The sequence below is a fragment of the Aspergillus tanneri genome, assembly GCF_003426965.1.
Source record: "Aspergillus tanneri strain NIH1004 chromosome Unknown AapTan_1_pilon_pilon_pilon, whole genome shotgun sequence".
Lineage (NCBI taxonomy): Eukaryota > Fungi > Ascomycota > Eurotiomycetes > Eurotiales > Aspergillaceae > Aspergillus > Aspergillus tanneri.
The window spans coordinates 3,641,146-3,655,108 of NW_022984628.1; the positions used below are offsets into that span (position 1 = coordinate 3,641,146).

The window sequence follows — 13,963 nt, forward strand, 5'->3', positions numbered from 1 at the left end:
ACGGGTATCAGCTTAGTGTCACACACAAGGTCACGGCTTCATCGTAGTTCTGGGGGATATCTCTCAGATATGATGCGATCCCATTAAAACAATAAAAGGAAAAAAAAATCAGATCGCGCCATACTAACCACTATACATACTCTTGATCCGAAGGCAACATAACGTATAATTCTCTCTGCAGAGTACTGAATACTACCCAAGCAGATATTGAATAGGATCATTTCCTTCCCTGATAGTCCCACATGTATAACTTGTACAACGCTACATGCATTAGCCCGAAGCTTTTTTATATCCTAGCTAATAAGACTGCTCTATGAAGGGCGGTACTCCCGGTCACTTTCTTGTCGGGACTAGGTATAAGTTCCCGGAATCGTGGGGAAATCTAGACTCTGGGGAAGAAGGGAAGAATAACTCTGCTGCCTGGGATTGAAGTGTTGGTAGGGTATCTACCTACCCCCGCGTATAAATTGATAAGATAATGGTATCACTTATACACGGTTGATAATGGGTTGTGCAACGGATATGAATTCCAAAGGGTTTTCGAGTTATCGTAGACTGGTAAATCTTTCATTACGCTACTTACTGCAGGTTCCCGTATTGTGTTTATGTGAGATACACTGGATTTAATCAGACTCGCAGCTTATATCTTGCCTGCGTAAAAGATCCGACATTGGCATTATATGAGTCCATCGGTGTTGGCCGAGACCCGAAAGATCAAGAGCAGGCAGGTAATCAGAGATAGTGATAACATTGATAGCCGATAGTGATGTGTTTTGACATTTTATCATGGAGTGTCCTGCCTATCAACAGCCAAGGCCTTATCAAATTCTCATGGGTCTGTTAGGAGTCTCAACCAATCGTAGCAGAATATAAGCAGTCTGTCTGGTGCTTAGCCTGTCAGGTCGGAATAAACAAACCAATCATACTATACAAATGCAATCCACATGCCTATGATTGGTTGATAGGGGAAGCTCATATCCATTAGGGTTATCTGGGGCGGACGCATTGGGAATCCCGAACAGAAAATAAGGGCTGATCTATAGACACATATTAGTAGAGGGCTGCTCCTTTCCCGACAATGTAGGGTCTGTATAGCAACCTACTATCCTATGTTGAAGAAAAAGGAACCTATGTGAGATCCGCTATTTTCTTTTCCCTTTCCTTCAAACAATCTGTGGTCCTTGAACTCTCCCCTCCTTTCACTCTTGAGCCTTCACTGTGCGGGTTCAGCGCCGACCCGCGCAAGCCGTCGAAACACACAGTCGAGCGGGACACGGTCTCGGCACGATGTTTGGAAGCATTGATCAGGACCTCGAAAAGGCACCGCAGCTTGGCAATATTCCCATCGACGATAGTAGCGATTGTGCTATTCCCGGGGAGAGCTTTGCCTACGGCAGTTCGCTCTGTGCAAAGATCCAACGACTGGCAGGAAAGCTCAACATTGAGCAAAGAGGCATTGAGCGGGTGCCAGAAAATGAACAAACAGATACGTCTTATTTCAATATTAGCAGCATGGTGTGTCTTTAGCCTGGCGTTGCTGACCTTCTTCCCCGACTGACGCATCGCAGTGGCTGGCAGCCAACATGGTGGTCAGTTCTTTCGCCATCGGAGTGCTAGGGAAATCCATTTTTGGCCTCGGATTTGTCGACGCCATCCTGGTCGATCTTTTCTTCAATCTTCTGGGCATCATGACTGTGTGTTTCTTCTCCTGCTTCGGACCTGTCTTCGGTCTCCGGCAAATGGTGCTCTCGAGATTTTGGTTTGGTTGGTGGGCAACCAAATTCAGTAAGTATTAACAGTCTTCGTATAATATACTTGAAACCATTACTTATTACCCTTCTTCTAGTTGCTGTCCTCAACATTTTGGCCTGTGTGGGCTGGTCTGCCGCTAACGCCATCGTGGGCGCCCAGCTTTTACACGCCGTGAACAGTAACGTGCCAGGGTTTGCAGGGATTCTGATCATTGCCTGCTGCACACTCTTTATTACCTTTGCTGGATACAAAGTGGTCCATATGTATGAGTACTGGAGCTGGATTCCCACCTTCATTGTCTTCATGATTGTACTCGGCACCTTTGCCCACTCAGGAGATTTTCGAAATCTTCCGATGGGCGTTGGAACTTCTGAACTTGGCGGTTGCTTGTCCTTTGGCTCCACCGTGTATGGTTTCGCTACCGGATGGACCAGCTATGCTGCTGATTACACTGTATACCAGCCCGCCAATCGCAGCCGCCGCAAGATCTTTCTGTCCGCCTGGCTCGGACTCATAATTCCCTTGCTATTCACCCAGATGCTGGGCATTGCAATCATGACCGCAACCTCGATCGATAACGGTAACAACCGGTACCAAATTGGGTATTCAACGGCTGGAAACGGTGGCCTGCTGGGTGCTGTCCTGGCGCCACTTGGGGGATTTGGCAAGTTTTGCCTAGTCATTCTTGCTCTTTCCATCATTGCAAATAACTGTCCCAACATCTATTCCGTCGCCCTTACCCTTCAAGTACTGAGCCGCTATACCCAGAGAGTTCCTCGATTTATCTGGGTGTTCCTGGGCTCGTGCGCCTCTGTGGCTATCGGAATTCCGGGATACTCCCATTTCGAGACTGTTCTGACCAACTTCATGAACTTCATTGCCTATTGGCTGGCTATATACTCCGGTATCTCACTTACCGACCATTTTGCCTTCAAACGTGGGTTTTCGGGATATCGTCCTGAACTATACGACAAGCCCAGCAAGCTCCCCATCGGAATCGCCGCGGCTCTCGCGTTTGGCTTTGGTGTTGCTGGTATGGTCACTGGAATGAGTCAAACGTGGTGGGTGGGTCCTATCGCGCTGAATGCAGGTTCTGCTCCTAGTGGTGGTGATGTTGGCTTTGAGTTGGCCTTTGGTTTCGCAGCGGTGTCATACCTTGTCCTACGGCCAGTTGAGATGAGGATATTTGGTCGGTAGTTTGTTTATTATCGGGTCTCATGCCTGTTGAGTTTGGTGTTCAAGAATCGGAGTTCTTGGCGACAGGAACTCTATATAGATGTTGTAGTCACCGATTCTAATGACCAATTTACTCGATTAGTCAGTATTATAAAGTAAAAATTGTAATAACTTTTAGTTCAATGACTGGAAATTGGTAAATATGGACATGTTCAAAGGTGACATAATTTTCCAAGTTAGCAAGAGTTCTATGGCAACAAAATTTCCGTTGAAAACAAGGATTTGAAGAAGAAAATAGAAAGGAATGAATTAAAGAATAAAGTGACGAAATGGAAGTGGATTGCATCACAAAGAACGAGAAGACCCAGCATGTCCATCAAAATTGTTTCCCGAAAGAAGAATCGTCGACCTCAACCACCATACTACGTGGGTGTAGGCGAACTAGAATTGTTCCTTTCCTATCTGCGTATCTACGCTTCCTTCCATTTCAAGTCGAAAAAGGGCCGGATATCACGACAAGAGTGTCACCTATTTTTATGGATGAAGACAGATAAGCGAACTTCTTTTTGTGCATTTTGTTACGGGTTTGGACATCCATGACGATGAAGTACTCCAGGCCTTGTTTGAAACTATCCCTCCTGGAAAATAACAACTATACTATTCCCATCTGTACCGCTCCGAGGAACAGCCCATTTTGATCGTGAGGCTTGCCTGGTGATTTGCTCTTTAAGTCCGAAGAATTTATGAGCACTGTTAAAAAAATTCTTAAAATCGAAGCCAGTAAATACTTCGCCTATCTTCTCTACCATTGGAGGGCACTCCCTCGTGACATAATCCCGGCGATGTTGAAATAAGCCCGAATTGTATCCGATCTCCAAATGCCAATACTTTCCGCATCTATCAGAATCGGTTATCATCAATATTCTACTTTTCTTTGTTTATACTGACCTTTTCTTGGGTCAAGTAAGCACAACCTCGAACAGAGAGTACATAGGACCTGCTGACCATATGCTAGGCCAACAACTAAGTGCTGGAATAGGAGTTTCCAAATGTATACAAGTATGATGTGTGTCAGGATTTCTACCTGTGTAATATCAAGCCCTCCTGGAAACTTGTTTTATGACCCATAGATTGTAGCTTGAAATGGAAACGACTTCCTAGCCGCTTCAAAGAATTCGGTAATGGAAACATCAGGGAAGTCTTCGGCCCAATTTGACACGCATTCACAGATTTTGATAAATTCCTCTAATATGCTTGTATCGGAAAGTTGGTAGTCTGGGAAAGTCTTGTAACCCGGCTGACAGTCACGAAGCTCAGCCTCCAACTTTGTAAATCGTTGTTCTTCCCTTTTCAGGGCTCTTTCTTTCTCTTTGAATAGATTGATTCTCAATAGTTTTTATATTCACAAACACAGCGCGACCCATATCTTCAAGAATTGCTTTAGACTGTGCTTCTGCTGGCTGTTTTCAGTTCTAATACTATAAGGCATGCTGGGGTGGTCAGCCTGGGCTGGGTGACAGCCTCTGGACTCAGTGACGGTGGTCAGTGATTTAAAATCAGTACGAGCAAAATCACCTACCTCTGGGTCCTCCATCTTTATGCCTGGTTGATCCATTTCATGTCTGTCTCGATAGTGGTCAGTGGAAGCCTGGTGGAAGAATATTATCGGACAGATGTGGAAGTATTGTCCTTAAGTTTTATTTCTGTGCCTACTCACACCGGGGCCGACAAAAGAAGAATTGTCAAGAGCAAGTAGCTGTGTGAGGTGAAATCAATATATTAAAAACTAAAGACAATGGAAAAGAGATCAGACAATTGTGTATTGAAGAATAACCTGAGAAGAGAGGATATCAAGCTCCCTCCTACTTGGTATGGTTGTGTATGTTTCATTCATTCACCGTCACCTTCGCCTCTCTTCTCTCTGGCTGGCCCCGGCTATATGGCAACATCTGCCCAGCATTCCTATACATGTTCTTCCTTCTTTCTCCCCAGAAACACCTTTAAAAGGTCAACTCCAGGATCCATTATTATACTTTCTTCTGCATCCTATTATATTTCAGCGCAATATTGGTACAAATAAAATCTCTCCACTAAAGAGAGCAGCTTCCGTGACTCGACTTCCCTCTGCGAAGCAACTAATAATAAATGCTGACAACAACTATCTTTCCAAACATTGGATACTAAACAACCAATTACACGAGTATCCAGCGAAATGACTAGTCTAGCTACGTCTGAAATAGCTATTATTGCTGTGAACTTTGGCACAATCTTTTCAGGTGTTTCCTGGGCATTAACCAGTGAAGTAAGTAATCAACTTAGTCCATCATATATCTATTCGAGTATACTAAATGTTTTCTAGCCTTACAAACATTATGTCATAAACCGTTGGCCATGGAATAGGGCTGATTCTAAAAATGGTATGACAAGCGGCACAGTATCAAGTGAAGCCGACTATGAATATGAAGACTCTGTGCCGAAGGTTCTATGGGGCTTCCAGAGTTACGATAGTATGCCACGCGTCCAATGGATAAAGCTTAGGCTTGCTCCCGAGCCAAGAGGGAACGTCGGTTCTCGCTTCTCGTTAACGTGTAGTGACTGCTGTGATAACCTTATTCCATACCATTCGTCTCCCGAACAGCTCGTGACCGATTACCTCTTCATCTTCGTGAGCATATTCTAAACACTTTAGGACCCCAGATAATAGGTTCCCTTGATAATGAGGATATATTGTTTGCCCTTACGGTTCCAGCGATTTGGTCGGAAAAGTCTAAGCAGGCCACACTCCGTTGCACCCAAGAGGCAGGATTCGGCGATATGTCAGATATTCGTATTGTATCGGAGCCTGAAATTGCAACTTTGCATGCATTACGTGCATCTAATCCACATGGGCTGGAAGAGGACGACACAGTGGCCTTACTAGATGCCGGAGTGTGTATTTTCGACTTGATTATGTTTTCAGTCCTTGAGCTTAAACATACTCTGCGTCTCAAAGAGGTTTCACATAGAGATGGCAGTCTCTGTGGCAGTACATTCCTCAACAGACGCTTTGAAAATTTTCTAGAAGAGTGACTGTCGCTTGTCACAGGATGGGGCCACGACATGCTTGAGGAGGCAATGCATCTATTTGAAGCCGCTGCGAAACGAATATTCGATGGGGATATAAATGACAGCTTTTTGTTTCTCGTTGATAGGAGTCCACAGAGCTCGGGTCTGAGTAACCGGCAAAGAAATGATCGAACTATTCTTTCCTGCTTTTGGGGAGGTTCTAAAGCTTGTGAACAACCAGGTCCAGGCCTCAAAATAACAGGCTAAATCCATTTTATTAGCAGGTTGTTTTGGACAAAGTCCCTACCTTTGCAAATACATCAATGATTCGCTTGGTCAAGAAATCGAAGTATTAATACCTCCCGATGGCTGGACAGCAGTTGTTAGAAGTTCTTTAAGGAAACTCTAGGCGATTTTTCTCCAGCCCTCAAAGCATCTGTTGGGTCACGAATAGCCCGAAAGTACTATGGGATGGCAAGCTTAATAAAATAAGAAGAATTCATTCCATACAGTCGAAAGAAGAAGTTCATCAATTAAGCCTAGCTTAGGAGTTTGACAGTTCTAGGTACTGGGATTATTTCGATGGGTATTACGCCGTTGAAGTTAGTTATGGATTGGTTCGTTAATAAGTTGTCTAACTATCAATTCGCACTTCAAGTCATTTGCAGCTAACAATATAAAGAGATATTCTATCAGAGAGACAGAACCTATCATAACAAACCGGGTTACTCATCAATTGGTCAGCGAAGGCCAAGTTGATTCTATCCATGTCAGGATATATGCGCTGGACACAGATATTGGCCCATTATATTTCAATCGTCGTAAGTGCTACTGCATAACTTAATAGCAATTCTGGAATTGGCTTATTAAATGCCCATTTCTTTATATATGAAAGCGCATGCAGTGTTGGACCCCAGACTTGATACAGAAAAGTAAGTTCCCAACCCGTCGTGGTGAGGATTGGGAACTCTACTATGAAATCAACTCTCAGATTCATGCAGTTTACTACTCTGTACATTGTGAATATACATTTTTGTATAAAGGCAAGAGTCATGGGAATGTGAAAGTTGATTACATCTGAGCGGTTCATATTTTTCTTTTTTTTTCTTTTTTCTTTTTTTTTTTTTGAATGCCTGGTTTTACCATGCTGGTCATTCATAGAAGTCCAATCATCTTTGCGACCGCAATCCAAAATATTGCCATTTTGGATGGAGAGGGCAACTAGGATGGGAATTGAACCATGAGATGCTGGCAAAAATTTAAGGGCACCACTTTTTTCTTTCAGCAAATTGGAATTTTATTAGCTGAGGCATGAGTTAAAAAGGAAATGTCAAAAACAAAGCTTTTATTTGATTCTGAAGAATGCATATTATTTCACAGTGGTAAGTTTCTCTTAAACTGTACACCTAATCTTTTTATAGATATTTCTCTCTAATTATGGAGGGCCCAATACAACAGTATGTAGAAAGGATAGTTGACATGGTTAAGAACGATGACACTGTAAACATGGACTGTAGTTAGGCACATTAGATTCACGTGACTAGATACCCACGCACCAGCCACAATGAATGCGCCACCGATCATTTGCCGCGCCGAAACAAATCCACAACCAGATTCGCCTTTCGTTGAAATCTGAGAAAATCAGCAACAATCCGTGATCACCACATAAACACAATGTCCAGACTAGGAAAGTAGGTCAAAAGCAGCCCCAAAACTTGTCGCTTTATCATTTCCATATTTGCTAACAAATTTTTCATTTCTAGCCGCGCCGACTGGGCCGACGACGAGGAGTTCGATGACCCCTCCGTGCTCCCCCCGCAACAAATTACGACGAACAAAGATGGAACGAAGACCGTGATCTCGTACCGCTTCAACGACGACAACAAGAAAGTAAAGGTAACCCGCCGCATCAAGACCACCGTTGTCCGTGAACATGTCAATCCCCGGGTCGCTGAGCGGAGGGCCTGGGCTAAATTTGGTCTGGAGAAGGGCCACGCTGCTGGACCTTCGTTCGACACCACCTCCGTCGGCGAGAACATCTCTTTCCGACCCAGCGTGAACTGGAAGGCCCAGGCTGCCGAGGAGGAGAAGAACGGAGGCGAGAAGGGCAGCATGAAAGATCAGCTCAAGGACAAGAAGGTCAAATGCCGTATTTGCAGCGGAGAGCATTTCACGGCCCGCTGTCCGTTCAAGGACACTATGGCTCCTGTTGACGAGTCTGCCGGTGTCGAAGGTGGTGCCGACGATGCCCCGGCTGCCGGTGCTGTTGGTAGCGGATCTGGCAGTTATGTGCCTCCTCATTTACGAAAGGGTGCTGCTGGTGGTGGCGAGAGAATGGCTGGCAAGTACGAGAAGGATGATCTGGCGACATTGAGAGTTACAAACGTGAGTTTTCCTTTGTCTTCCCCTTGTCTAATCCTGTACTGACTTCGGCATCAGGTGAGCGAGCTGGCCGAAGAATCAGAAGTCCGGGACCTGTTCGAGCGCTTCGGTCGTGTTACCAGAGTGTTTTTGGCTCGGGACAGAGAAACCCAGCGAGCCAAGGGGTTCGCATTCATCAGCTTTGCGGATCGGAGCGACGCTGCTCGTGCCTGCGAAAAGATGGATGGCTGTATGTTCTCCTATAGATTCCATGATTTTTTTGAAATCGGAATGAGCAATGCTAACACATTCATTTTCGATAGTTGGTTATCGCCATCTTATTCTTCGCGTGGAGTTCGCGAAGAGGACTACTTAGATTCGATTTCATTTCTTCTTTTTCTCAGTTTCTTGCCTCACGACACTTTGGATCTCTTTCACCCGGCGGGCTTCCTTCATGACTGGGGATCTTTTCTTTGTATTGTATGATCTGGTCATTAATGATGATAACTAAAAGACCTCCAACGTGTCATTTACTTTGCTTTGGTCGATTTTATACAAAGAAAAGCAACGGTTTAGAAGGTTTCAACGTACAATTTTGCTTTCTTCAAACTCACTAGTGAGATCAGTATCCATCGAAGAGACGGTGGTGTCTTCCGACTTGAGGAGGGGTGTGAGAGAAGATAGGATGACGAATTCGGAATGCTGAGATGCAAGGGACTTTTCCATTGCCCCCGAAGTCTCTACTACCTATCCGTCTACGTAGATGAGGAGAGTACCCGGAAACCTACGGCACTGATCATTCAGTCTTGGAGGTTGGATCGTTGGAGCTTAGACGGAGAATCCATTCACCATCTGATACGTGCTGTTGAATTCCGGATGTCCCATCGGTCAAGAAGTTTTGGACATTACGAAACAATTGATCCATCACATTCTCACACATTCCTAGATTCAGCCTAACTAGGAATGGGTGACCTTAGAACGCGGCTCCCTCTCGTATTGGAGACCTTTATAAAGTGGTTTTTATGTCTAAATCAGGGAATTGAACTCTTTCTCCGCGAATAAAGATATATTTAACTAACAACGTATCTATTTTAAAACTCTGTCGCCCCCCATTTTTTAAAGCCTAGTTCTCCCCTACATCACGATCTCGTCACAGTCTACTCCATCTCTGGAGGATGATTCGTTCCAGGTGGATGATCTACGGCAACCCTGATGTAAAAAGAAAAGAAAAAATGGACTTCACATGCGCCAATGGATGGAATCGCCTACTCTTCAGTGCGCAGATCAAATTACTTCATGATGTTTCTGGCATACTCCCACTTACTCACAATCACGCTCATATCCACAGAGACACGTGCTTATATTCATACTTACAGTTACGCACCTACCCAAACAATGGAGTGGATTACTGCGTCTAGGCCGCGGTTTGTGCCCAGTCCCATAGTGATGAAATGGTTGCATGAAACAGTGTCATAGTGCCATCTAAGAGTAACACTCGGTCTAACAATGTGCAAACATTAATAAGATCGACCTCGGTAGCTTTCTCATCCAGTGGTTGAGACTACGGATTGGAACCCCGGAGCCCTAGAACCGGAAAGGAACACGGTAGGAGGGGTGGGTGAGATAATAAAATAAATAAAAATTTTTTAAAAAAATATATAAATATAAATATAAATAAAATATAATAATAAAAATAAATAATGAGATAGACAACAATGAAGCCCCGTTACATTGCAGAAGGAGCTAGTAAATAGGGTTGTGGACAACGTTCACGGGGTCTCTGTGTCTCACAAGTGAGTGCAATTGGAATTCACCAGACTAGACTTTGCTCCGGGCTTGTCGGCCGAGCTAAAGGAGAAGATGACCGATGTTTCCCCCCTCCTTGTGTGACAACAGGTGTCATCCACGAGTGTTTTGGTTTGGCTCCGGAAGTCTATATGTCTGGGTCCGATGTTATGGTTTCGGTTTTCATCCCGTATCGAGGTAGATTCTCCATAATGAAAAGCAACTGCCGCCTTAGCTTTTCGATGGGGAGTTCCACCTAGGTGTCTAAACCCTATGTGAGTCAGCGTTGGAATGCTAGTAGGGGTCCTTGCCATCTCTTAGGAACTACCGCAATCTGGACCGTGGATTGCCTGAAAATAGTTTGACCGGGGCAGGGTTCTGATCGCCAGTTCCCAAGGGTAGTTGAATCTGTATGCTTTTGGACATCAATACTATACCGTTGAAGCATTGTATTTTACAAGGCAGAACCTCTGCTAGACTTGCAATCCGTCCGTCCGCACGGGACCAATACTTGATTGGTATTACCCAGACAGTACTGGTAGGAAGGTAGATACCTGAACTAAGCGTTCTAAGCAGCCTTTCCAGTTTGAGTTGGACAATGCATACATAAACAATACCTTGAATAAAAGCTGCTGATCGTGATCAGCATCTCACACCTAAGGTTGATGGTCCACCACGTACCTGAGTTGCACAGCTGGGACTGATGAGGAAATCTACAAGAGGTACCTAACTATGGCCAATCGAATCACATCATGAATGAATGATGGTTGTATCTACAGGATACTGACACGAGATGTCTTGTTAGAGCCGATGCCCAAGCAAACCATAATCATATGGTTATTGGGGAAGGCGACAAGTACGGTCACTTGAGATAATTAAAATCCAAGATCAAATCATCATGCTAAAAAGAAAAAGATAAATTAGAGAGGGGCACTTTGTAACAGGTAAGACACACCATTGATGTCATACCATTCGTTGATCGTCCACGTATCTTGACCGTAAGGGATATCGCAATGACCGATTCCCTGGTCGTCGACACAGAGTCTTGGTCTGGAGGCGGATTATATTATCTAATGTGCTAGAACCCAACTAGCTGCTCTAGTAGTAGGAATTGTATGAAGCCCTAGACTGGACACCTATTATTCAATGAGCAAAAGGCGGTTGTCATCCCCTCCTCGAGGCCTACTGCCAGGTACCAGCCTCAACAGGGGCCACTGCCACTCCCATCGTGACAGATAATCTCGAGATCTAGGATAGGAAGACCATCCGGAATGACATAGAACGTGGAGATAATAAGGTCCCCGGAAATAAGAACCGAATGTTCTGGACTCCTGCTAAACCCGATCCTGGTCGTTCAACATCTCTCTGGCCCAAACGTGATCGACGGCCAGCCGCAGGTCGGATCACTCTGCAACTAGGTAGTATCTCCAGCGCCCGGGAGAACAAGCTGGAGCAATGTAATTTAACTGGTGGTGGTACAGGAAGTCCTGCCGGGGAAAAATCACCGACCGCTACTACTGGCGAAGATCGGCGAGAGACTGGTAGACGCCGTTTGATCCATGGAGCGCGAAAAGAAGAAATCGGGATTATTCCAGCTCAGCTAGGATTTAGGCATGGGCGAAGTCGAGGCGAAACCCACAGATTTCGATTATGGAACGAGAAACAGCTGTACGGCGTGAGTCGTTAACAATAATTCCTTCAATGAGGTGCCCCGCTGGAGCTATCCTGTCTATCTCTACCCGTAAAGCAAGGTAAAAAGGATTGGAAAAGAAAAGAAATAGAAACAAAAGGAATAAAACCAAAAGAAATGGAGATAATAATAGAAATAATAGTAGAAATAATAATCATAATAAGGGGTAATAGTAACCCTTTGCACTGTGCCGGCTGTGTAGCTCTCTCTCCCATACATGCTGGTTAGTCTCTTACCCTGCAAGTAGGTACGAGGGGCTTGTTCGTTGACAGGATACTAGGGAAGTTTGTTGGGTTATTCTGAAACATGCTACTGACAGGAAACTTTATTTTTTATTTTTTTTATTTTTCCTTTGGTATATACAACGGGAAGAATTGACAATCATAAAAACGCTAAGAAAGGAGAAGCGCGCTACTGAAAATTATAACATCCTGGACAGATGAGCCATTTAAGTAGCAGTCTCTCGACCGAAAAAGAAAGAGCAGTGAGAAAGCCAAACTTTGCCAGGGATGTAGGCTGGTTTCATTGTCAGGGTCGCCAGATAGTGCCTACCCGGTAGTTGGCTAGCTGAAGCACTAACAACTAGTTCTAATTATAATCATCATGGTGGTTATCCACTCAATGTAGGTACGTCAAAGACTTAGAGCGTCCAGGGTTCATGGAGCTACGCCTGCTGTGGTATGGATTTGGCCGCTATTCCACTTTTGGTTACGCCATTGACACGTGCCATATGCTCTGGATTACTCTTCTTTAGGTCTAGCGTATTTCTCTCACAGATGGAGGTCACGTCTTGCTTTCTAAACAATTAAACATACAATTTTCATCTCAAGATGCCCTTATCATCATCATTATTATTATTATCTTCTTCTTCTGCTTTTGTTGTATATGTAAAGATCAAGTAGCTAAACCACTATCCTAAGATCTTATTGATTATGCTTATTGGTTTTCCTTGGTTGGAAATGCAACCTCCCCTCTCTTACCCTCCCCTGTCCAGGGTTACGTGGGATTCGCGCCACATCCCGCGGATACTTCCTGCACAACATGGCACCCCTCCAATACTTTGTGTTCCATACGGAGTGTTCTGTACTGGTTGTCCAGTCCAGTACCCTGTCCTAGATGGACCTAACCTCTAGTTGTCTACCAATGATATAACCGAAACTCCTTTTTTCAGCACTGTGCATGTCGCATTTCAACCAACTAGCTTCCTGCAAGCCTGGATGATCATTTAGCCACAACATGATCCACCCCAAGAAGAAAAAAAAAAAAGAGAAGAAAAGAAAAGAAAAGAAACAACAAAAAACAAAAAGGAAAGGAAGGGGAAAAACCGGCTGCTTGCTCCACTCACTGGGAGGCCTAGCAGATAGATAGCCATCTAAGATTCAGTGGGCTTCTTTGTGCTGTCTCATTCCCAAACCTGTGGGCCCCAAACTCGATTCTGGAAATTATGTTGTGTACAGAGTGCGCACTTCTCCACACACTCTTTTTGCTCTCGCCGGCCCACTTCTGGCTGCTTCTGTGTGGAGAGGACTATTATTTCCGGGGGGTCTCAAAGTTACCGACCATAGCAAAGTCCGTGTGCCGACATTGTACAGGCTGCATAACTAAATTGGTGCTCTCTCTATGGTGTATTCGTCTCTTTGGTGTCGGTGAGCGAACAACCACTGCAAAGGCAGCTGTTGGATCAAAGCCGTCGATCGCCTGATCATGCAAGCGCCAGTGCTCGTGCCTCGAGCACCCAAAATTTCTTTGGGGCGGCCCCGGAGAGGCGTCACGCCTGGAACATGGATTCTTCTTATGGGTCCACAACCCCTGCCTAACACTCTGTATAGACCGTTCTTCCGTCGCCGTCAAAGCTATTGGCCATCTGCGGCTGCCCAAGCTCAGTAGTGTCGACACTCCGTCATGCGACTGGATCTGCACGGGATTACCGGGGGCGGTGATCGCCGCTACTAATATTTTCTAGCGCTATCTTAATTTGTTTTGCTGCACTTTGCCGTGGACCCGGTGTTCACGCTAAGACAGCTGACTATACTGGCAATATTCTGTATAGAACGGTTCAGCTTGTCTAGCGCCTAGTTGGATCATGCCAACATGGGAGTTTCTTTCCCCTCGGGCCTATTCAGAGTTTGTGCTGCTCTGACTCTTTCTGGCCTT

General features: G+C 44.9%; 2 protein-coding genes across 2 annotated transcripts; both read left to right on the forward strand.

Annotated features, from left to right (window-relative positions):
• Positions 1-1,287: 1,287 nt before the first annotated feature.
• On the forward strand, positions 1,288-2,949 carry ATNIH1004_003197 (cytosine permease; the record flags this gene model as incomplete). The annotated part of the gene is made up of 3 exons (XM_033567876.1): positions 1,288-1,515; positions 1,569-1,785; positions 1,847-2,949. The coding sequence occupies 3 exons, from the start codon at positions 1,288-1,290 to the stop codon at positions 2,947-2,949; spliced, it is 1,548 nt and encodes a 515-aa protein (XP_033429871.1).
• Positions 2,950-7,647: 4,698 nt separating this feature from the next.
• On the forward strand, positions 7,648-8,710 carry tif35 (translation initiation factor eIF3 core subunit g; the record flags this gene model as incomplete). Its single annotated transcript, XM_033567877.1, has 4 exons — positions 7,648-7,664; positions 7,737-8,358; positions 8,413-8,584; positions 8,658-8,710. The coding sequence occupies 4 exons, from the start codon at positions 7,648-7,650 to the stop codon at positions 8,708-8,710; spliced, it is 864 nt and encodes a 287-aa protein (XP_033429872.1).
• Between the last annotated feature and the right edge of the window lie 5,253 nt (positions 8,711-13,963).